This window comes from Stegostoma tigrinum, chromosome 44 (assembly GCF_030684315.1).
Source record: "Stegostoma tigrinum isolate sSteTig4 chromosome 44, sSteTig4.hap1, whole genome shotgun sequence".
In the NCBI taxonomy this organism is placed as follows: Eukaryota; Metazoa; Chordata; class Chondrichthyes; order Orectolobiformes; family Stegostomatidae; genus Stegostoma; species Stegostoma tigrinum.
Window position 1 is genome coordinate 10879446 of NC_081397.1, and position 25540 is coordinate 10904985.

The 25540-nt window shown below is 44.8% G+C and overlaps 2 protein-coding genes across 2 annotated transcripts in view; one reads left to right on the forward strand and one right to left on the reverse strand.

Annotated features, from left to right (window-relative positions):
• LOC132206969 (histone H2AX-like) overlaps positions 1-25540 on the reverse strand; it is a 270361-nt gene that overhangs the window by 142651 nt on the left and 102170 nt on the right. The window lies entirely within an intron of this gene.
• LOC132206962 (high affinity immunoglobulin gamma Fc receptor I-like) overlaps positions 1-25540 on the forward strand; it is a 59701-nt gene that overhangs the window by 24249 nt on the left and 9912 nt on the right. The window contains exons 2-6 of the mRNA XM_059642081.1: positions 9374-9507; positions 14254-14283; positions 16333-16602; positions 18824-19111; positions 22501-22767. Of these exons, the coding sequence (XP_059498064.1) occupies positions 9477-9507; positions 14254-14283; positions 16333-16602; positions 18824-19111; positions 22501-22767 (886 nt within the window). The 5' untranslated portion in view covers positions 9374-9476. The remainder of the gene's footprint in view (positions 1-9373; positions 9508-14253; positions 14284-16332; positions 16603-18823; positions 19112-22500; positions 22768-25540) is intronic.

Consider the following 25540-nt stretch of genomic DNA (forward strand, 5'->3'; position numbering starts at 1 on the left):
TCCCCCTCTCTCCCTATTTATTCCAGTTCCCTCCCCCCATCCCCCTCTCTGATGAAGGGTCTAGGCCCGAAACGTCAGCTTTTGTGCTCCTGAGATGCAGCTTGGCCTGCTGTGTTCATCCAGCCTCACATTTTATTATCTTGGAATCTCCAGCATCTGCAGTTCCCATTATCTCTGCTCCTGAGATGCTGTTTGGCCTGCTGTGTTCATCCAGCCTCACATTTTATTATCTTGGAATCTCCAGCATCCGCAGTTCCCATTATCTCTGATACTATTTTAACCTCACTGCGAAGCCTCTTCCAGGGATGCCTAACCTGAAGAAGTTACCCTCCTCCCTCCGGACCAACCTCAGGGAATCTCTCTCCCATTGCAACTCTGTTGTCTCCACCTATCTTCTTTACTCTCCATCATCGGTCCGCCTCCCCCTCTCTCCCTATTTATTCCAGTTCCCTCCCCCCATCCCCCTCTCTGATGAAGGGTCTAGGCCCGAAACGTCAGCTTTTGTGCTCCTGAGATGCTGCTTGGCCTGCTGTGTTCATCCAGCCTCACATTTTATTATCTTGGAATCTCCAGCATCTGCAGTTCCCATTATCTCTGATTACAAATAAACCTGTTTGGCTATAAACTGGTGTTGTGTGACTTCTGACTGTACAATTGCAGCAAGATATCCTGGCTCCTGTTCTCTAATGCTCTCACTATGATGGCCAATATACCGTTTGCTTTCTTCATTGTCTGCTGCATCTGCAAAGTCCAGTTTCAGTAACAGAAACCCTTTTCTGAAGAAGGGTCTAGGCCCGAAACGTCAGCCTTCCTGCTCCTAAAATGTTGCTTGGCCTGCTGTGTTCATCCAGCTCTACACCTTGGTATCTCAGAATCTCCAGCATCTGCAGTTCCTCCTATCTCTAGAACAATTTTAACTCCACTGTGAAGCCTCTTCTGAGGATGCCTATCTTGAAGAAGTCGCCCTCCTCCCTCCAGAAAAACCTCAGTGGATCTCTGTCCCACGGCAACTCTCTCGTAATCTCTTTGGCCTTGAAACTGCTTGACCACATCCTGAAGCAAACCAGGCACTACATTTTCTGAAGAAGGGTCTAGGGCCGAAATGTCAGCCTTCCTGTTCCTCTGATGTTGCTTGGCCTGCTGTGTTCATCCAGCTCTAAACTGTGGTATCTACAGTTTCAGTAACTTGTGTACAAGAGACACGCAAGTCTGGTTTGACATTCCCCTCTATCAGTTCACAGCCATGCAGATAATAATCCCCTTTCCGATTTTTCTTGTTAAATGTCTTTCTGCTTTTGCTGTCAAAAGCTACCCAGACCTTAAATATCATCTGCCAGTAAGTACTTGACATAGATTATTGATTGAATAAGGGAGAAAAAATGAAACTTGATACAAGATGCAGGACTGAGCGAATCACTCCCCATTTGAGTGCATTGACATTCGCAAAACTGGCTGGGACCCAAAAGATCCTTTCCGTGCTGCATGATACGATAGTGCTGTGTTTGTATGTGTGTGTATATCTGCTTTTGTGTATTTGTATGTGTGTCTGTATCTGCGCCTATGCTCAGCTAATGTCTTTACCTCTCTGTTGTAAACACACGCTCAAAGCTCGGAGCCTGTGTTGGTGCATTTTAATCTTTTCTTTTCTCCCACGGCTGAAGGCAAGAGACAATCCCAACCAGGCCATCTCTTAATCATGGCTATTCCATGCATCAAGATTTTCCTAAATTTATACAATGAAGACGTGCAGCATAGAACTTACAGCTTTTCTCTTTATTTCTCTATTTTTGTACCTATTTTAATACCTAAGATTCATATTTAGGTACTTTGTCCCTAAGATGGGGCTGTGTGTGGTGACATTGTACACATTCCACAGTACTCCTGTACTTTATAAACCTAATTCTAATTGTGCCTCCAGTGAGAATTACCACTGTCAGGAGTGACACATGTGGAATGTAGCATGGTGTCCTCACACTTGTGGGGAAAAATAAAATTCCAGACATGGTTCTGCCTATCGCACACTGAGGACTGAGATGCTAATTCGAAGAAACATTGATACCCGCCCACCTGAAATGCCAATATGGTTTTATTTCAGTGCACGTGTTCTCTTAGTTCCATTGAACCAGGCAATTGCGAAATTGCTTTCACGTGTCTTGATGGTAAAAGAAATCCATTTGCTGCAGTGTAAGTTCTTCAAATGATCATTTAAAAAATCAGAAAAGGGAAGTGTCAAAATAAAGAAGATTCTTGCAGAGTTTGTCAGTGTGGTTCCCACACTCTGTGCAGAGCGAGGCACTTGAAGAGGCTGTTAGTTTCAGGACTGTTTCTTGACAAGGAGTGTTATGTGTAAACATTAGCTGGATTCTCCCGTTCCATCAAAGCAGTAAGTAACTCTTCAAATGGTTTATTATTTATCTGAATTCTGACATAAATTCACTGATAGTAATGTCAGATGGTGTAACATTTCAGTACATTACTTGTTTTGTATTTCATTAGAGTTGCTGTATTCTGTTGTTATTCAATTAGTGCATTTTGATTCAGAAGGGTTAAGCTCCAATGCCACTAATAGTCTCCATTAACAGCTCATCCCCCTCCTCGCCAGATCATTATCCATACCTTTGTTTGTCCAACTATTCTCCTCTCTCCTGTGTTCTCTCCCCAACTATCATTTTCTCCTTACTCCCATCCTTCCTTCTGTGCAAAAGAATGAGATTTTCTGAGCTATCATCAGTTTTCTGGATTGGTCACAGAATCTGAAACATTAACTCTGGTTTCACTTCACAGATGCTGCCAGACCTGCTGAGATTTTCCGTAATCTTCTCTTTATTACTTTAGTTCTCCTCAGCCACTGATAACATCAAAGGTTTCTGTCTGTGTCTGTACTCAATATCTACTCCATATATGGTCGTTGTAACGACCAAACAGCTTGATCTGTTTGTATACCTTGACTGTAACTTTAAAAATGCCCTAACTTAATGTGAATTCAGCGCAGTTGTTGCATGTAGATTTGTGATGAAGATTCAGTCTATCCCTCTTCAAACATTGTAAATGACAATGGGCTTTCAAAGATGAACTTCACTGTGACCAGGATAGTTTACATTGAGAATAGAGGAAAAAAAGACACATTTTTATTTTGTTGGTGTTTTTTGACCCTTTGATTGCATATCTCTGGAAATTAAACTCAATGCGAGTCTCAGCTCAGTGAGTGTGGGGGAAAAAATGCTTTCTGCTCCGATACTGGTAACAAGCCTGCTGTTTGGTCAGAGGAGCTGGTCACACCTGGTGTTATACCGAGGAAATATGACATTTTCTGGCTAATCAAATATGTGCCTGGAGAAAGACAGAAGAGGTATCTCCCATAAACCAACATTGACCAATTTTGAAAATATCAAACTGATCGATGCATATTTAGTTAATATGAAAGATGATTCCTTGTTTTAAAGCCAACAGTTTGAACAGAGCAGGGTCTGGTTCCATAATTACGCCGAGCTCCTCCTAGTCCCATCCATTTTATGAAATTCAAAAAAATCACTGAGGTACAAGTCCTAATCAAAACATTTACAGCCTCATGTTTGGAATGCTGACATAGTTCAATATCCATCTGCCAATTTACTACTGTTGAAGGGAAGGACAACGCGCACTTTTTAAAATGTTTTACTTGAGACTTTAAACCCAGTAACTGCGATATATCCCTTACAGGATAATCGTATTTGCATATAATGACATCTTCACATATCAGCCCACCAAATTTGGGGCGGCACGGTGGCTCAGTGGTTAGCACTGCAGCCTCACAGCGCCAGGGACCCAGGTTCAATTCCAGCCTCGGGCGACTGCCTGTGTGGAGTTTGCATGTTTTCCCCGTGTCTGTGTCGGTCTCCTCTGGGTGATCCGGTTTCTACCACAGTCCAAAGATGTGCAGGCTACATGGATTGGCCATGCTAAATTGCCTGTGGTGTTCAGGGATGTCTAGATTACATGGGTTATTGCGAGATGGGTCTGTGTGGCATGGGTCTGGGTCATTGTGGACTTATTGGGCTGAAGGGCCTGTTTCCACACTTTAGGGTTTCTATGATTTTGAAAAAAAATGGTTCTCTGTTTGATGTTATCAGATCATTTGTCTCTTGCTCGAGGTGTGGAGAGATCAGTTAGCCAGGTTACATATTAGTATTCATATATTTCATAATTAGAATTCCTGTTTCAAGCTAGTCTTCAGGATTCCACCAGCAATTTTTGGTTTTCTTTCTGATTTACAGCATCCTCAGTTCTTATGGTTTTTATTTTGTATCCAACATTGTCAGAGTTTACAAGAAATGAAAAAGTTGTGAATGCTGCTTGTCTGGGCCAGTGTGGAAGCTGTCATTTATATGCACATATTTGTCAGATATCTTCACTGGGCATACTTTATCGATGAGGCTTGACTGAGCTGTTGCTGATCTTCAGTCCCTTCCTGAGACAAACCACAGCTGGGGTCTAATCTCTCACACTGTAATTTCATTGCCTTTGCATATATTCAGAGAACAGGTCTTTGTGCTGACCAGTCAATAAATTGCACATTTCTAAGCAGAATTGCATGATTAGGGAAGGGAAGTACTTGAGAATATTTCTGGGAGGGTAAAGAAACAGGAAGTGTTAATTTTGCAACAGAGAAACTTGAGAACTGGAATGTGCCTTTCAGCCCCTTGATACTGCCATCCAATTGAATATGATCATGCCTGATCAAGCACTTCATTGCATTTTACACACTCCATCCCCATAACCCAGTTTATGATTGGCAGTCAACAGAGATAGAGCAACTGTAGTTCCCTGTGGGGACAGAATTCTGAAGGATTACACTTCACTGAGCAAAATAAAACAAACCCTTATCTTGGACCACAGTTGAATTATTTTAAAATCTTACCTGGTTCCAGTCTTCCCCCAACCGGCAAACATTAAACCTCTATCTACCATGTCCTCCACTTTAAGGATTGTGTGGCAGTATTCTTAATAATAACATTGCTCACCCATTGAATTCCTGACTAATGCCAGCCCAGTTTGTCCACTCTCTCTTCATGGGATGTTGCCGCCGTCCCAGGAGCAAGTCTGGTGAATCTTTGTGGCCCTCTCTGTCTGGAAATTACATCTTTCCTGAAATAAGGAGACAAACTGCACACAGTACTGCAGCTGCAACATAACCAAAGTCCAATACACTTGAAATAAGACAACGTCTAACATTCCATTAACTTTCCTATAAACATATTCAGCCATTAAGCAGGACATCAGAGACCAATGCAAGAAAGGTGCAATGGAACCATGAGTTCTATTTATATATCAGTTGGAAAAAGCAATGTGGTGCAGTATTTCCATGAGTATGTGCGTTTTTGTTTTGTATTCGTTTGTGAAATGTGGATTTTGTTGGCTCATGAGCATTTATTGCCCATCCTTAGCTGCCCTTGAGAAAGCGGTAGTGAACTGCGTTCATCAATCGTGTGTGTCTGTGTCTGAGAAAGAGACAGAGAGAAACAGTGAGATGGTTCTTCAAGGGATTGGTCTGAGAAAGCATCTCACTCTTCTTTTTTTCTCTCACACACACACATTGACCCACACATTTCAAAAACACAGTTCACTACGACCTTCTCAAGTTAACATTTCGGGTCCGGTGACCCTTCCTCAGAGCCTTTTTGGGCCCAGAGAGACCAGATCACAATAGAGGATGCCAATATTATTATGGGGAGCAAGCGTGATTGTCCTGAGTACAGATTACTGCCAGGTATGGCTGAATTCCACTAGGGTCATCCAGGGGTTTTGAAAATGAAGATGTTGGTGAGAAGTTATGTCTTGCGACCAGATTAGATGTGAACATGGCTGCATTAGTTGGGTGGGTGCCCAGAGTGCCAACAAGGACAAAGCATACTGCAGGAGCTCCCTCACATACGTGAGAATGTTCAGGTAAACCCCACACTCAGTTACACATTGAGCCCATGAAAGGACTGAGATTGTCAATGTTCTTAGTCATTGTACATGCCCATGCAAACTGTTTCGACATACATAGAGTTCATTGGGCAAACACGAGGTAATGATAGAAAAACTGTGCATCTTTTGCAATGTACAGACTCCCAGAAGTGTTGATCATGATAATGGGCCATTGTTTACCAACTGGGAAATTGAGTATTTCCTAAAATTGTGTGGTATTCATCAATGACAGTCCTACACCATTCATTATCCAATGATCCAGCAGAAAGAACAGTCTCAACTTTGAAGGCAGGTTTAAAGAAACAGACTGCAGCCTCACGAGACACCAGGCAGCCTGGGTACCTATTTGAATATAGAGCCACACATCATGCACCTACAGGGATAGCTCCAGTAGAGTTGCCAATTGGGAGAACACTCCACACCAGATTCAACCTGATCTTCCCGGACCTGGTGGAGAGGCTGAAATGTCATCAGGAAAGCCAATACTAGACACAAGATCCCTCTAAGCAAGAGAGACAGTTTACCTCAGGTGATGAAGTTTTGTGTAGGAACCAAAGGAATTGGCCTGCATGGTAAGATGCATGGTTAATGTGACAGTAGGTCCTGTAAAGTATAAAGCTCAGGTAGGTATGACATCCCTGAACAAACACATAGACCTCAGGAAAGCTGCAAACTTGCAGACAGTGCAGGAGCAAAATGTGCCTGGCTCCTCAATTGCTTTCCCAACTGTCCCAGAACCTCTCTGTCAGAGGTTAAAGACACCTTAGAATCTGAGATGAACACAACAGATGTTGCTGCCTCAACATCTTTGTTGCCTGAAGAGGTAAATGAATTTCTTCTGATGTGCTTTGCATTCAATAGGTGAGCTGTTGTGTATTACACACCGCCTGTATCAGAGGCAGAGTTGGAGGATCCTGACCCAGTGCTAAAACACCCCAAGAGGAGCTACAATTTTTAAAAAATGGCCTATATCCTTGCACATGACGGGGAGGGATTCAATGATGATGTCAGGCAGGTAGACCTGAGAGAATGAGTTCCCTGATTGGACCAGAATAACAGCCCCAATCAGGGAGTCCTGGCTGACAAATATTTAACAGGAGTATCAGATATCCTCTTCAATCTAAGAGCTGGCTCTGAGTCAGCTGGATCAGTGTCCAGGGCTTTCGATGCATGAATAAAGGGTGACTTGGTGATGGGATACCAGCCTCTGGGTAATTTACCCTTGCTGTTAACTCCTCAAGAAAGAATAGATGCTTCCTCTCCACACTGTCCATGCCCCTCATAACCTTACTCACCTCTATCAAATCTCACCTCAGCCTTGTCTGCTCCTAAGAAAGCAACTCGAGCTTATCGAGCTTCTCTTCATCGCTGAAATGCTCTGTCACAGGCAACGTCCTGCGGAGTCACCTCTGCATTCTCTCCAGTGCAGTCACATCCTTCCTAAAGCGTGGAGGCTGCACAGAGCTCCAGCTGTGGCTTCACCAAAGTCCTGTCCCGCTCCAGTATCACCTCCCCGTCCCTATAATCTATATCTTGACTATAAAGGCAAGTGTCCCATATGCCTCCCTCACCACCCTATTAACCTGTCCTGCCACCATCTATGGACAAGTTCCCCAAGATCTCTGTGTTCTTCTGAGCCTCCTAGTGTCCTGCTACTAAATCACTGATCACTCCATTTGGGATTGCCAAGGTTGTAAAACAGCATTTTGCCCATATAATTAGTTCAACCTTTCTAATATGAATGAAGAGAATAAAAAGTTTCAATCTCCCTGTTTGAGGAATGGATGCCATTGGAGGCAGTTCAGAGGAGACTTGCTTGATTGTTTACAGAGATGACGGGTTTGTCTTACAAAAAGAGTTTCAGCCTATACTCCCTGGCGTTTCGAAAAACGAGAGGAAATCTAACTGAGGGATATAAAACGCTAAAAACAAATATCACAAAGGAGATGGAGAGAGGATGTTTCCTTGTGTGGGACAACCGAGAATGAGAGGCCATTGTTTTAGGAGAAAAGGTTGGGCAGATTGAAAATTGAGATGAGGAGGAGTGGCTTGGATCCCATTTGCACTTAGAACTGGAGCTGGACAGACTGGTGCGGGAGGTTTGGTGTGTGTGTGTTGGGGGGGGCGGGATGTGGTTGTGAAGTTGAACCTACTTATAAAACAAACAAGAATGTGGTGGGAGGGAGTGTCTCAGTTTAACGTGAGCTACAAATGGAGCAAGTTCGGGTGAAATGAGGAAGAACTGTTTCCATCGAGAAATGAGTTGGGGTCTGGGGTGCACTGCCTGGGAATGTGAGGCGAAGGCTGTTTCAATTTGAGAAAGGTGTTGGGCCAGGATTTGGACAGGAGTGGGCCATCCAGGGATCTGACATTGGGCGTAAGATAATTGAGCCCTGGGGGTTACAGTGGCTGCAATGAACTGAATGACCTTCTCCTGTCCCTATCACACAGCTCGGCCTCCTGAGCTGACTCAGAGAGTTGACGAACCTCTCCTGGAGGGGAATGGAATCTGAGCACTTTCGAACCTCCTATTGATTTGTGCGAGAGGTTGATATTGGTTTCCTCCCATCTTGACAGCGGAGAAAGAGAGAGAGAGTCAGGGTGTGGGGGAGCGGGGTGAGGGGGGGCTATAGACCCCATAGAGTGGAGAGATTGGAAAGGTTTCGAAGGATATGGGCCAAACACAGGCAAATGAGACGAGCTGGGTTTGGAAAACCTGCTCATGGACAAGTTGCACCAAAGAATCTGTTTCTGTGCATTCTGACTCTGTGATTGATTGGTGCACTGGAAAGCTCGAATCAAAACTCACTTTACTCTGACTGCACTATTAAAATACAACGAAAATAAGAATTAGCATAACTTTAGTAGTTAGTATTTCAGTTGAGTAATCAACAACTGTTCTGATACCGGCAGCATTCCATACACACATGCTTTGGCGAAAATGCACTTCAGTAACACAGTTATGATTTCTTCATGTGTTGGTTCTCTTGAGTCTAGAAGAAAGAATCGATCTTCCTGTTTTGATTTTTAAGAGTGAGTCTCGCTGTCTGATGAGGGAGAGGTTGATTAGGTTGGGTCAGTCCTCGTTGGAGTTTGGAAGAATGAGAGGCATTCTTATTGCAAATTCTTAGAGTTATTTTACAGGGAGATAAGGAGAGAGGTTGTTTCCCCTTCTCTGGGACAAGAGAGGCACCTTCTCAGAATAAGGGAGGTCACCCATTGAAGATGGAGATGAAGAAGAGTTTCTTCTCTCTGGAGGGAATCGATCTGTGGAATCCTTTACTGCAGAGGGCTGGGTCATTGAGTGTATTGTGGGGTGAGATTTTTAATTAGGAAGGAGAATGATGGTGTTGGGGCTAATGGGGTGGGGGGTGTAGAAATGTATCGGCGACTGACATCTGTGTCCGACCTTGACCTCTCTCAGACTCCCTGGCTGCGCTCCCCTGCCACCAGCAGGATCAGACAAGGAAGAAACAGCAGACTGAGTCACTGACTGAATACACACCCCAAACAGACAGGGCGCTGCGATGGAGATCCTCACCACTCTCCTGCTGCTCGGTACGTACCTCCAACGTTAATCCATTTCCGAGTGGCCGCAAGAGATAAATCTGTTACTCGCCTCCTGCCCTCAGCTTGGTGCACAATCAGAATGTGAACAGACACACTCCCATCCAGGCTGTGTACAGACAGCATTCCAGATGTGTGTTGGCATTTCCCACATTGTCTAACAAATGCACACGGTCTCTCCCTCACATACTCTTCCTCTCATATTCTCTTTTGTACGCATACTTTTTTTTCTCACCCAGTCTCTCTCACTCTGTCTCATAAAGTCTCTCTCTCTCTCTCACAATCACTCTCACAATCTCTCACACACTTTTTCTCATGCACACACTCTCTTTCATGCACAGAGATAATAAGGTGGAGAGCTGTATTAACACAACAGGCCAAGCAGGAAAGCTGACGTTTCAGGTCTGGACCCTTCTTAAGAAATGCACACGTTTGAGACAGTGTGACAGAGAGACTATGGGAGAATGTGTGTGTGAAAGAGGGTGTGCTAAAGAGAATGATGTCTGTGGAAAGACCCTTTGCTTTTCTTTGCCAGGTTTCTCATTGATTGCAAACAATTCTGACCTCTTGCAGACAATGAATACTAAATATCCTTTGAAAATTGAGTATCCTTTATTGTTGCATGCATTCAATATCAAATGCAGTGAAAAGTGTGTGCTGTCGCTCATACATAAGTGTCATTCACAGAATAAAATAAAGATAACTTAAAGAGGTTCCAAATTTTCCTTCTCCACTGCTACAGCATACCGCTGCCAGCGTCCCACTTCGGGCTTTCCAGCCCAGGCTATGCACTCGGGGGTTCATGCCCAGTGAGGAGAAAGTTATAAAGAGATGCTGGGGAATCTCGCAGGGACCAGTCACTATGTTTTGTTCAGTCACTTGAACCTGATGTGTAACTGAAAAGGAAATGAATTTTAAACAAGATCTCCCACCTAATATGCATTGTCTGACTTCAAATGTCACCTCTTCTTTCCATTGATAAAGCCTTTAGTTTCCTCAGGGCAGTTGACTTGAAATAAATTTGGGGATTGACATTAACATATTAACCAATTAAAACTTTTTAACTGGTTAAAGATTTAATAACATCTTGGGTTTGTTTAATGCATCTTCATCAGTAGTGTGACCCTTTGATCTTTTATCTATAAATTCTGGATCTGATACCACCGCTCGCACTAACACCTGAAGAAGAAGTGAGATTCCAAAAGCTTGTGTTTTCAAATAAACCTGTTGGACTAGAGTGATTTCTGACCTTATCAACCCCAGTCCAACAATGGCACCTCCACATCGGGACTTAGGAAAGGCAAATGATTCTGAACAAATCCACTGGCATTTTCTGAGTGTCAAAGTATAGTTAAGCGAGAACTAGTAAGTGTAGTATTTTTGGTTTTTCAGAAGACTTTTGATTGAAGGTTCTTGTGCAAAGTGAAAGCACAAGGAATTGAGGGCAGTATGTTGTTGTGGGCTGAGAATTAGTTGACAGACAGGAAACAGGGTGGGAACCCTTTGTCTGAGAGGCAAATAGTGATGCGTGGAACACAGCAGGGAGCAGCACTTGGGCCCAGCCACTCTCAATATATATTAATGACCTGTATGAGGGAGCCACATTCAATGGTTATATGATCATGGGAACTGCGGATGCTGGACAATCCAAGATAACAAAGTGGGGATGTACACCTCTTCCTCCATTACATTGATGACTGTATCATCGCTGCCTCTTGCTCCCCAGAGGAGCTCAAACAGTTCATCCACTTCACCAACACCTTCCACCCCAACCTCAAGCTCACCTGGGACATCTCCAACACATCCCTCACCTTCCTGGACCTCTCAGTTTCCATCTCAGGTAACCAGCTAGAAACTGATGTCCACTTCAAGCCCACTGACTCCCACAGCTACCTAGAATGCACCTCCTCCGACCTACCACCCTGCAAAAATTCCATCCCCATTCCCATTTCCTCCGCCTCCGCCGCATCTGCTCCCAGGATGAGGCATTCCACTCCCGCACATCCCAGATGTCCACATTCTTCAAGGACCGCAACATTCCCCCCGCAGTGGTCGAGAACACCCTAGACTGCATCTCCAGCATTTCCCGCGACACATCCCTCACACCCTGCCCCCGCCACAACCGCCCCCAGAGGAACCCCTCATTCTCACATACCACCCCACCGACCTCCGGATACAACGTATCATCCTCCGACACTTCTGCCATCTACAATCCGACCCCACCACGCAAGCAATTTTTCCATCCCCACCCTTGTCTGGCTGCTGGAGAGACCACCCTCTCCGCGACTCCCTTGTCTGCTCCACACTCCCCTCCAACCCCACCACACCTGGCACCTTCCCCTGCAACCACGGGAAGTGCTACACTAGCCCCCACACCGCCTCCCTCACCCCTATCCTAGGCCCCAAGATGGCCTTCCATATCAAGCAGATGTTCACCTGCACATCTGCCAATGTGGTGTATTGTATCCATTGCACCCGGTGTGGCTTCCTCTACATTGGGGAAACCAAGTGGAGGCTTGGGGATCGCTTTGCAGAACACCTCCGCTCGGTTTGCAACAAACAACTGCACCTCCCAGTCGCGAACCATTTCAACTCCCCCTCCCATTCCTCAGACGACATGTCTATCATGGGCCTCCTGCAGTGCCGCAATAATGCCACCAGAAGGTTACAAGAACAGCAACTCATATTTCGCTTGGGAACCCTGCAGCCTAATGGTATCAATGTGGACTTCACCAGCTTCAAAATCTCCCCCTCCCCCACTGCATCCCAAAACCAGTCCAACCTGTCTCTGCTTCCCTAACCTGTTCTTCCTCTCACCCATCCCTTCCTCCCACCTCAAGCCGCACCTCCATTTCCTACCTACCACCTCATCTTGCCTCCTTGACCTGTCCATCTTCCCTGGACTGAGCTATCCCCTCCCTACCTCCTCACCTATACACTCCTCTCTACCTATCTTGTCTTCTCTCCATCTTCGGTCCACCTCCCCCTCTCTCCCTATTTATTCCAGTTCCCTCGCCCCCATCCCCCTCTCTGATGAAGGGTCTAGGCCCGAAACGTCAGCTTTTGTGCTCCTGAGATGCTGCTGGGCCTGCTGTGTTCATCCAGCTCCACACTTTGTAATCTTCAATGGTTCCAAGTTTGGTCATGACACAAAATTGGGCAGGATTGTGGGGAGGGCACAAAGGAGGTGAGTTAGACACATTGAGTGGGGCAAACATACGGCAGATGTGAAAGTTATACACCTCTGCTTTGGAGAAACAGAAAGCGAATATAATTGAAATGGTCATGTATTGGAAAGTGTGGACATACAAAGAGATCCAAGTGCCAATAAAAGTAGACATTCAGGTGTGACCAGTTATTAGGAAGGTAAATAGGACATGGGCGTTCATTGCAAGAGGATTGAAGTTTGGAAGTCGGGATGTCTTGCTGCAGATATACAGGGTCTCCCTGAGACAACAGGCTCGAGGGGCCAAATGGCTGTTTTGAACTCAATCTCATTAAAAAATGACACAATGATTACTAAAGAATTCATTCACAGGTTGCAGGCATCACTGGTTGGGCTCATGATTAATTGACTTCACTTTTTGTTCTATATTTTTATAGAATTCAACATTGACTCTCATCCCATGACAGGAATTAAATCCAGGACCCTAGAAAAACTCTCTCCCTGTCTCTCTCTGAATCTGCCCATGTTCCTCGCTCTCTCTTTCTCTCTCTCTGACCCATCTCCCTTCTCCTTCTCCCTATCTCTGTCCTCCCTCCCATTTTCTCTCTGTCTCCCAACTCTCTCTCTCCCTCTCTCTTTCTTGCTCCCATGCTCACTCACTCCTTTTCTTTCTTCCTTCTGTCTGTCCCACGCTATGCCTCACACTTTTTCTCACTGTGTCTCTTTCTGACTCTAAACATCCTATTGCTGTCTCTGTTTCTCCCATCCTTTTCTTTCTCTCCTTCCCTCTCTTTCCCTCACAGGGTCACTCTTTGTCCTCTCCCCTCTCTCACTCACTCACACATGCACATACACACACAGACTTCTCTGTCTCTCTCACACACACAAAGACACCCCTGTCTCACAGACATACACAGTCACAGACTCGTCTCTATCACTGTCTCTGACACACACACATGCACACTTTCTCACACATACTCTATCTGACATGCACACACACAAGCACAAATTCTGTTACACACAAACACACACTCTCTCTCTCACACACGCACGCTCTCTCTTTCTCTCTCTCTCTCTCTCTCTCACACACACACACACACACTTTTTCTTGTGCACATACACATGCACGTGTACTTTTGCTCACACACCGTCACATGCACAGGACCTCAACAAGTGAGCCTCATTACGCATCACCACTGAACAAATTAAGCTAAGCCATTTGATCAGCCGTCGGCCCTTCACCCTATTGAGTCTGCTCCACCATTCCAGGAGATCGTGACTAATCTGATCATCCCCAACTCCACTTTTCCATCGATTTCCCCTTCCTGATAAAAAAAATCTCACGAGCTGAGTCCTGAATCTACTTTCTAAACCCATTTCTTTTGGGCAATGGGAAAGACATCTGCGGACATTGTTAATAAACATTTCAGGGGATAGGACACATCACTTCGATGTATTTTAAAGCATGACTTACCTGGAGCAAGTTTCAAAGATGTAGCACTGAATAATTTTCTATATGTTGACATAAAGCCCACAAAACTTATCAATTGTACCTGGTTGTGTGTTTTCAGGGCAAGCGATGATTGTACAAATACAAGAAGGTATGTTGATCTCCAGTGCAGCTTTGTTTTATGACATATTGATGAACTCGACAGTGTCAGTACTGCAGCCAATGGAAAGTATTGTGGGTGCAGAAGATCTGAAACAAACACTGAGAGAGCTGGAGAAACTCAACAGGTCCGGCAGCATCTGTGGAGAGAGAGGGAGTGAGAAAATCAGAGTTAACATTTCGAGTCTTTCACACTCATGACTTTGCGTCATAGAGATTTACAACAATGGAAACAGACCCTTTGGACCAAATCATCCATGCCAACCAGATAGCCTAAATTAATCTAGTCCTATTTGGCACATATCCCACTAATTCTCTTCCTACTCATGTACTCATCCAAATGCACTTTAAATGTAATTATACCAGCCTCCAGCGCCTCCTCTTGCAGCTGCTTCCAAGCATGCACCACCCTCTGCATTAAAAAGTTGCCTTTTAGGTCCCTTTTAAATCTTTCCCCTCTCATGTTAAACCTGTGCCCTCTGGCTCTGGACTGCCGTACCCTGGGGCAAAGACCTTGGCTATTCACTCTATTCGTGCCCCTCAGAAAGGTCACCCCTCAGCCTCCAATGCTCCAGGAAAAATAACTCCAGCCTATTCAACTTGCCCCTACAGCTCAAACCCTCCAATCCTGGCAACATCCTTGTTAATCTTTTCTGAACCCTTTCAAGTTTGTCGACATCTTTCCTGTAGCAGTATTCTAAACGTAGCCTAACCAATCTCCTCTACAGCCACAGCATGACCTCCCAACTCCTATACTCAATGAACTGACCAATGAAGGCAAACATAACAAACATCTTCTTCATTTCTTTCAACTCTCTCAATGTACTATGAACCTTCACCCCAAGGTCTCTTTGTTTGGCAGCACTCCCAGGATCCTACCATCAAGTGTGTAAGTCTTGCCCTAATTTGCCTCACTAAAATGCAACACCTCACCTTTATTTAAATTAAACTCCATCTGCACTCCTCAGCCCATCCGTGGTCTCACTGTACTCTGAGATAAACATTTTCACTGTATATTTTACCACCAAATTTGGTGTCAACTGCAAACTTAGGAACCATGCTTCTTACATTCACATCCAAATCATTTGTGTAATTGATGAAAAATAGCGGATTTGGCGGCGACCCATGCGGCACACTGCTGATCACAGGCCTTCTGACTGAAACGCAACCCTGCACCACCATCCTGTGTATCCTACCTACAAGCCAGTTTTGTATCCAATTGTCTAGCTCTCCCTGTATTCCATGTGATGTTACCTTGCTAACCAGCCTACCATGTGGAATGTTGACAAGCACCTTGCTGAAGTCCATTTAGACAATGTCCACCACTCTGCCTTCATCAATCTTCTTTGTCATTCTTCAAAATATTCACTCAACTTAGTGAGACAAAATTTTCCATGCAGAACACCATGTTGGCAGTCCCTTGTACCTCGGGGATAGTGGACAGGCTTCGGGCAGTCGGGAGGTGTGTAACTCAGTGCAGGATTCCCAGCCTCTGAACCATTCTTGTAGCTTATATGGCAAGTCCAGTTCAGTTTCTGGTCAATGGTAATCCCCAGGATTCTGATAGTTGGGGGAATTCAGTGATGATAATACCATGGAAAGTCAAGGAACAGTAGTTAGATTCTCTCTCAGTGGTAACCACCTGGATGTTGATAGTGGAGGGGTCAGTGGTGGTTCAATGAACATTAAGAGAGTGATGGTAGTCAACCCCAGGATGTCGACAGTGGGGGATTCAGTGTTACACCATTGAATGTTAAGGGGCTAATAGTTAGATTCTCTCTTAGTGATAATCCCCAGGGTGTTGATAATGGGGGAATTCAGTGACGGTAATAGCATTGAATGTCAAGGAATGATAGTGAGATTTTCTATTATTTGAGACGGCCATTGCCTGGCATTTGTGTGGTGCAAATTTTACTTGCCATTTGTCAGCCCTTGCCTGGATATTGGACTGCTTAAGTTGCCAGAGCACCAAGCTGACCATCCTACTGCAGCAAGACGGTTTCAGTTCTTCCCCATGTGAATGTGTTTCTCTATGGATTAGGTTCCTCAACAGAGACTGGAACACCCGTACTAACGATGGAGCCAATGTGGAGGAGATTCTTAACGGGTGACTGGATCATTCTTAGATGTGATGCTGGTCGAGAGCTTCATTCTGTGAGATATAAGTGGTTCATAAACAACACTATCCAAGAGTTCAGCGAGAAGATTTACACCATTGAGGCTGCTGGAATAGAGCATAATGGGGAATACAGATGCCAAACTTTGACACAAACAACAGCCGACAGTAACAGCATTCTCGTGAGAGTATCCGGTGAGTCACGCCAGTTTTGAATTAGTCAATCTCTTTGTCTCAAGTCGCATCCCTTCAGGCATTTGAGGGGAGTTGTATTAATTCCCAGGAATGAATGGGGGTGGGAAAAGCAAAAAAAGCAGTCTCTGATGAAGGGGCTAGGCCCGAAACATCAGCTTTTGTGCTCCTGAGATGCTGCTTGGCCTGCTGTGTTCATCCAGCTTCACATTTTATTATCTATGGTATTGGGATTCTGTTGGGATAGCACCACTGCTGTTGTGATGTGCAAAGTTTGACTGGAATTTGCTGTTATGATTGTCGGTCCACCCCGCCAGCTTTTCACCAAATTCCGCCCCCCCGACCCGAGCTTTGCTGTCAAGTACTGAGCCATATGCCCATGGACTGGGCAGCTTGGTCACTTGAGAATTGTTGGTAATGGGATCCGGAAGGGCAAAGATCTGACAAAGATTCCAGGCGGGACTCTTCTGAAGGTGGGGTTGATGGGTTTGATGGACACCACCTCCTAGATCCAATATCGAGCCCAGATCTGACTGAGACTGAACGACTGTTCCCTCGCAACTCTCACAGTGAAGAGGAGATTTGAACCCACCCTTGGGTCTGTCACTCTGGTTCGCTCAGTTGCTCGTTGGTGATATGACCAGAACACCAACAGAACCCCTTGTATCACGTACAGTTCTTCACACACAGGGGATTGAGTTGGACAATCTCATTGATTGACAGAGCTCCACTCCTTGATCCTATTTTCTATGTTTCAATTCTCCTCATCCAACTCTTCAGCTTTCTACTGAACTGGCTATTTCCTTCTGTTTTTGTCCTTTCAATGTTACGATTCATTCATGTGTTTGTATGTATGACCGTCTTGTGATTTTGAGGGCATGAGTGTTTTTTTTTAATATTTCACTCAGACTGAAGGGTCTGTTCCTGCGCTGTATGACTCTGTGACCATAAGTCTAATTCATTCTTGTAATCCTTTGTTAAACACCTCCCACTGCGCAGTTTCTCTTCCACAGTGAATGCAGGACATCATAAGATGATTGGTTCTCCTTTTCAAACATTAACGTGATGCATCAAAGACAGAATTGTGGACCTCAGCCATATCTTATTACGCATGTAGCCGGTGCTAACTGATATCTCGGTAGAGCAGTGACTTGTGACACTGACGTTCTCAAATTCTGGACACATGGGATCAGAATGAGGTCATTCAGCTCATTGTGTCTGCCCCACCATACAATGAGATCGCAGCTGATCTGATCATTTACTTCCCCCCGTAACCCTCGATTCCCCTTGCAGGTTAAAAATCTCAGCCTTGAATATACACAATGACCAAGTCTCGACAGTCCTCTGCAGTGAAGAATTCCACAGATTCGCTCCCCTTGGAGAGAAGAAATTCCTCCTCATCTTCACTGGGCACCCTGTATTCTAATTTGATGCCGCTTTGATCCCAGACTCTCCCACAAAAGGAGAAAGAGCCTCTGTCCACATTTACCCTGTAATGTCCTTCTCAGGATTTTCAGTAAGTTTGCTTCCCCCCGCCTTCGAAACTTCAATGAGGATAGGCCCAACCTGCTCAACCTCCTCCTCACCAGATAGTCCCTCCATACCCACGACTGAGTGAACCTTCTCTAGATGGCCTTCAAAGCCAGTCGAACCTCCTTTAGACATGAGGCCCAAACTGTACAGTGTCTCCCAGCTGTGGTCTGACTTATGCCTTGTATGATTTTAGCAAAACTTCCCAACATTTATACTCCACTCACTTTGAAAATATGACAAGTCATGTTCCCTATGATGTCCTGAACTTCGATCCTCACTTTTTTTTTCTGATATATGGATGAAGACTCCCCAAATCCCTCCATCCCATAGCTTTACACAGTCTTTCTCCATTTAAACAATGTCCAGCTCCTGTGCTCTTTCTGTCAACAGGATACACTACTCCTGGAAATTAGACAATCTTTTTTTTCTATAGTTTGTACAGTGGACAGTAGTGAGGAAAGGACTCTGTGAAAGCAAAACTCACTGCCCGTTTTGAAAAGTAGTTTCCTTACCCTCATTGGAAGCATTGGTTACACAGCTGCTTGCTGAAGCAGAAGAGAAAGTCATGTTGGATGATGAGGTTGACTGAAAGGGATGTGTACAAGTAGAGATTTGGCCAGCAGCAAGAAGCTGATTGGTCTGGTTCGTGCTTACGTCCAGTTATTAATTCAAGTCATTTCTTTTTTGACAGCTCCTGAATTGTTTGTGAGGATTGAGACTGAGCCAGAACCTCTGTGGTATGAGCAGACATTGAGGTTGAGTTGTAACTGCACATACCCCACGCCAAATGAATTCATTTACACATTTTATCAGGAAGGTTCTGTTATTGCTGAGTTCCGGACAAGAAATAAAAGTGTTTCTTTTCGAAAGGAGCGGGTTACATTTGAGGATACAGGACGGTATCGATGCCAAATGCAGTTTGTTGATTATCCCGATGGTCCTGTGTACACATCAGCTTACAGACGTGTAGATGTGCGAGGTACGTGTCACTTTAGAACATAGGGGCCAGGAGCAGGAGGAACGCATTCAGTCCCTTGAAAGCCTGCTCCCCCATTTCCATACGACTATGGTTGATCACGTCTCAGCCTCAACTCCATTTTCCAGCCCCCATTCCCGTTAACCCATCACTGATTAAAAATCTGTCCCCTCCCTCAATTTATTCAGCATCTCAGTATCTCCCATGCACTCTGGGAGGGGTGGGTGAATTCCTACAGATTCATCCACCACCCCTTCCACCCACTTAGAGATGAGGAGGAATGGCTTCTCTCAATTTTCAATCTCCCCCATTCCCATTCTCCTGAAATCCATAGAACCTCAAAAAGTGTGGGAACAGGCCATTCAGCCCACTGAGTCCACAGTGACCCTTCAAAGCGTATCCCACCCAGACTCATCCCCATAACCCTTCATTTCCTATGGCTAACCGACCTTACGTATACCTCCCTGAACACTACAGGTAATTTAACATAGCCAATCCACCCAACTTGCAGATTTTTGGATATGGAAGGAAACTGGAGCACCTGGAGCAAATCTACACAGACAGCTGACTGAGGGGGGAATTGAACTCCATTCACTGGCACTGTGAGGCAGCAGTGCTAACTGCTGAGCCACCTTGATATCTTGTTCCAGATTGCCCCACATGAGGAAATATCCTCTCCATTTCCTTTGTCAATCCCCCCTTTACTATCTTCTCTCCCTCAATTAGGTCTACTCACATTCTTCTAAACAGCAGACAGGGCAAGACTGCTCAATCTCTCTTCATAATACAAACTCCTCAACTCTGGAATCAATTTCATCATTCTCCTCTGAACTGCCTCCAATGCAACTACACCCCTTCTCAAGTAAGAGGACCAAAAGTCTACGCAGTACTCTGGACGCCAAAACACTAATGCCTTGCAACAACACTCAAATTCTCCTCTGTGCTATTCCTTTAGCAATTGTCAGTTCTGTTCCATGTTGCCTGCTGTCTCTGTGTGCCAGCTTTCTCAGATTCATGCACAAGGACATCCAGACCCCTCTGTACCAGATCACTCTGAAGCTTCTCTCCCACTTGATTAATAATGTGCCTTTCTATTTCTTTGCTCACACTTTTCGATGTCAAATGTTGGCCCCTTCGCTGAACCTATGCATTTCTATTAATTATTTCTGCACAGAAGTCACAGAATCCCTACACTGTGGAAACAGGCCTTTTGGCCCAACAAGTCCACATTGAACCTCAGAGCATCCCACCCAGACCCATCCCCCTGTAAACCACTGAATCTACACATCCCTGAACAGTACAGGCAACTTAGCATTGCCAGTTCATCTAACCTGCACAACTTTGGACTGTGGGAGATAACCAGAGCAGCCGGAGGAAACCCACGCAGACACAGGGAGAACGTGTAAACTCCACACAGACAGTCACCCAGGGCTGCAATTGAACCTGGGTCACTGGCACTGTGAGGTAGCAATGCTAACCATTGAGCCACTGTGCCACATAGCTCATTGTAGCTTAGTTTCCCAACTATTCTAGTGTCATCTTCTATCCCTCCATGCAAACCATAAATATACATTGCGAATAGCTGGGGACAAGGACTTAACCCTGTGGGTTCCCACTCATTATAACTTGCCAAGCAAAAAAACAGATCCATTTATCCTGATTCTCTGTTGTCTATTGACTCATCAGTCCTCTATCCAAACGAACGTAGTACTACATGGATGGGATTTTAGAAGTTGGAATTTGATTGATTTAATTCTCGTGAAATCAAGAGGGAATTGAATTTCAGAAACCAAAAAGATAACATTGATTGATTGGCGTTAATAAGGCAGTAATTGAGCAGTTTATGAGAACTGATAACATCATTGTGCTGGATCTGATATCTGTTGCTGGCTGTAATGTTTCCAGTTTTACCCTCCCACCCAGGTTAAACTGCCCCTATGTTGACTTGAAACGATTGCTGATGTTGAACCCTCAGCATCTCCCAGCCCCTGATACTCCCAGTACTGATATCAGGCTGACTGGTTTATAATTCACAGTTTTGCTTCCACCACCATTTTTAAATAGTAAGGTTACATCAGCTACCCTATAATGTGTCGGAACTGTTTCAGAGTCTGTAGGATCTTGGAACATGGTCGCTGATGCATCCATTAATTCTAAGGCAAGTTACTTAAACACACTGGGATGTAGGTTGTCAGTTCCTGGGGATTTACCAACCTTCAATCGCATCAATTTGCCCAGCAATATTTCTTTACTTCTTCCATCTCACCAGTCTCTTTGATTGCCATCATTTCCAGTAAGTTTTTCATACTCTCCTGTGTGAAGACATAATTGAAGTATGAATTTATTTTGTCAGCCATTTCTTTGTTCCCCATTATAAAGTCTCTTGTTTCTGACTGTAAGAGACTTACATTAGTTTTCACCAAACTTCTTTTTACACACTTGCAGAAGTTTTCACAGTCAGTTCTTCTGTTCCCTGCAAACTTACACTCATACTCTAGTTTACCTTTCTCAATGCATCGCTTAGATCTCTCTTGCTGTCATCTAAACTGTTCCCAATTCTTGGGGCTATTATTTATTTTTCTTGCCAATTTTTATGCCTTTTTTGCAGTAAGTGCTATCTTCAACTTCCTTTGGAAGCCAGGGTTTGGCCAGTGTTCTCTTTGTACTCTTGAGTCAGGTTGTAAGAAATAATTTCTGTAGCTCATCTATTTGTCATTGAATGTTCGGCACTGCCTACCCACTCTCGTTCCTTTCAGTAGCATTTTCCAATCCATCGCAGTCAACTCGCACTTCAAACATTGCAGTTTTCCACATGAAGATTCAGGAATCTCGTCCCAGAAACACACTCACGTTCTGATTGCTCATCCCAAGCAGTCTCTCAGGACTGCACTTCCAATCATTCCAACAAAATCTAAATGCAGCAAATATTTGCTGATGCATAAAGCCATTTAGTCTCCATCCAGGCTTCCAAACTCTTTTTAGAAGGAATGGTGTCAGAAATACTTGCGTGTTAATGATTAACATCACGTGCAGAGATGAAAATAGACAGTTAATTGCTCCTGAAATATCTCCACAGAGGCCAGTATCCAGTCACCAAGTCACCCTTTAATTACACTTGTACAGTACATGACACTGACTGAGGCAACTCAGAGCTGGCTTCTAAAGTGAGCAGAAACTCTGACACAATCCTTTATGCCTTTCAGCCAGGACTCGGCTTAGACAAGGTAAACAGCCCCAATCAGGGAGCTTAGATTCTATGAGGTCCATGCAGCTGAACTTGTTACACTTAGTACAGCTGTGAAGCAGATATCCAAGCAACAAACATTGAAAATGGTGAAGCAAAATTATATGGTTTTTGTCACAAAAAAAATTAACCGTTCTGTCAATTTCAGAAAGTCCGGTGATACTGCAGGTGGATCCCAGACTGCAGAGAGATGGTGATCCCATCACACTGAATTGTCGGTGTACCCAGGACCATGTGTGTGGGACAGGACAAATTTACTTCTACAGAAATGAGACCCTCCTGAACTCTGATTCCATGCCTCGCAACGTCCATCGTATCCACCGAGCAACCCTAATAGATTCAGGGTGGTACCGCTGTGCGATTTTCCAGAACCTTTCAGAATTCCTGTCCCTCTGGGTGGAAGTCACTGTCCAGAGTGAGTCAACCAAGGGGCCAGGGTGTGGTGAGGGGGTGGTGGGTGTGTTGGGGAAGTGGGAGGAGGCTGACACAGGATAGAAACCAAGTTTCACTGCGCTGATCTGGCCAAAAATTAAAACGGCGCCTTTTGGTTGGCATCTTGAAACTGATCAGGACATTTTGCAAGGGGGAGCAGTTCAATATTGGCAATGGAAAAGAGGAGATGGATTGGGACTCTGGTCGTCATGGAGAGTGCACCAGTCGATGACAATTAGTCAGAAATGCATCTGCCAGTTTAACAGACGTCAAATGTCATCTTGTATTGCTGTTGGAACAGCCCCAGTTTTTCAGTCTACATTTAGCTGCTGGGACTGAGGAGGGTTAAATCCATGAGGAGGGTTCTGTAATTGGTAGATCACCAACATTCATCTCTGCTCTGATCCCGAGACCAGTTTCTTCCTGGAGCTCATTTGGTTGTGAGTGGCCTCTTTCTGTGTAATTTGGCCTGACTCTGTGCAAGTGTTTTGCATGTGCACGATGCATGTAACCTGATTGTCCTCCAAGTGTGAAGATCATAAAATGTGGGAGTGGGAATAGGCCATTCAGCCCGTCGAGTCCACTCCACACTTCAATGGGAGCGTGTCTGATCTGATCATCCTCAACTCCACTTTCTTGCCTTCCCCCCACCTCATCCCCCATCACCCTCAATTCCCCTTCCTGATTAAATCCCCATCTCTGCTTGAATATACTAAATGGCCCAGCCTTGACAGCCCTCTGTGGTAAATTATTCTGCAGATTAGCTCCCCTCAGTGAAAATAATTTCCTCCTCATTCCCAACTTCAATAGGAAGTTCCCCTTATTCTGAGATGATGCCCCTCTGGTCATACACTCTCCCACACAAAAGGAAACAACTTCTGTCTGCATCTCCCCTGTCAGGTTCCTGTAATAATCTTCAATAAGGTCACCTCTAATTCTTCTAAACACCAATGAGGACAGGCCGTACCTACTCAACCTCTCCCTCAAAAGACAATCTCTCCGTATCTGGGATCAGCCGAGTGAACCTTCTCTGGGCTGCCTCCACTGCCCAGGCTATCTTTGTTCAGATATGGGAACCCAGAACTGTTCTCAGGAGTCCAAATTCGATAAATACGAGATAAAAGTGAAGTGTTGTATTTTGGTGATGCAAATCAGGGCAGAGCTTATATATTTAATGCAAGCATCTTGGGGAATATTGTTGAATAAAGGGACATAGAGGATGCAGGTTCATAGTTCCTTGAAAGGTGAGTTGCAGGTAGACAGGATTCTGACAAAGGTGTTCAGTACACTTGCCTTCATTGGTCAGTGCAATGTGTATCAGGGTTGGGATTTCACGTTGCAGCTGTACAAGACATTGATAAAGCCATTTTAGGAATATAGCACTGAATTCTGGTCTCCTTGCTAGGAACGATGTCCTTCAGCTGGAAAAGGTTTTGAAAAGATTTACAAGAATGTTGCTGGGGCTGTCGGGTTTGAGGGAGACGGAAAGGCTGAATAGGCTGGAGCTGTTATCCCTGGAGCGTCGAGGGCTGAGGTTTATGAAGGATAGAAGTTTAGAAAATCATGTGGGGCATGGATCAGGTGAATAGCCAAGGTCTTCGCCAGTGTAGGGGTGTCCATAACTAGATGGCATTGGTTTAAGGTGAGAGGGGACAAGTTTAAAGGGGACCTAAGGGACAATACTTTTCACACAGAGAGTGGTGCTTGCATGGAATGAGCTGCCAGAGGAAGTCATAGAGATGGGTACAATCACAACATTTAAAAGGCATCTGAATAGGTACATGAATGGGAAAGGCTCAGAAGGATATGATTCCAAATGCTGGCAAATAGGACAAGATTAATTTAGGATATCTGGTCAACATGCATGAGTTGGAATGAGGGGTCTGTTTCCATGCTGTACATCTGTGCAACTGTACCGTTTAGCTCCGTTTGCTATTCCTCAGATACTGAAGCAACCTGTGTGCAAATGTAGCAGGTTCTGGATAATATCCAGGCTTATGCTGACAAGTGGCAAGTAAAATCTGCACCACACAAATAAGAAAGACTCTAATCATAATCTCTTGATGTTCAGTTGTATTACCATCACTGAATCCCCTCATTATTAGCATCCTGGGGATACCATTGAGAGAAAATCTAACTATCACCTCTGAATATTTAATGGTATTACTATCACTGAATTCCCCCACTACCAACATCCTGGGGACTGTCATTGACCAAAAACTGAACTGGATTCATCATTTCAATACTGTGGCTGCAAGAGCAGACCAGAGGCGAAGAATACTGCAGCGAGTAACTCACCTCCAGATTCCCTCCAAAGCCTGTCCACCCTCGACAAGGCACGAGTCGGGAGTGTGATGCAATATTCCCCACTTGGCTGGATGAGTACAACTCCAACAGCACTCGAGAGGCTCAACACGATCCAGGACAAAGCAGCTGCCACTTGATTGGCACCACATCCACTTCCTCCACCATCAATGGTCAGCCGCAGCAGAGTGTACCATCTATGAGACTACTGCAGAAATTCATCAAAGATCCGAAGACAGCACTTTCCAAACCCATGATCACATCATCTAGAAGGAAAGGGAGGCAGATATAGGGCAAGACCAACCCCTGCACGTTCCCCTCCAAGCCACTCACCATCCTGACTTAGAAATATATCGGCCATTCCTTCAGTGTCACTGTGTCAAAGTCCTGGAATTCCCTTCCTCATGGCGTTTGTGCCCAATATTGCACATGGACTGCAGTGGTTCAAGAAG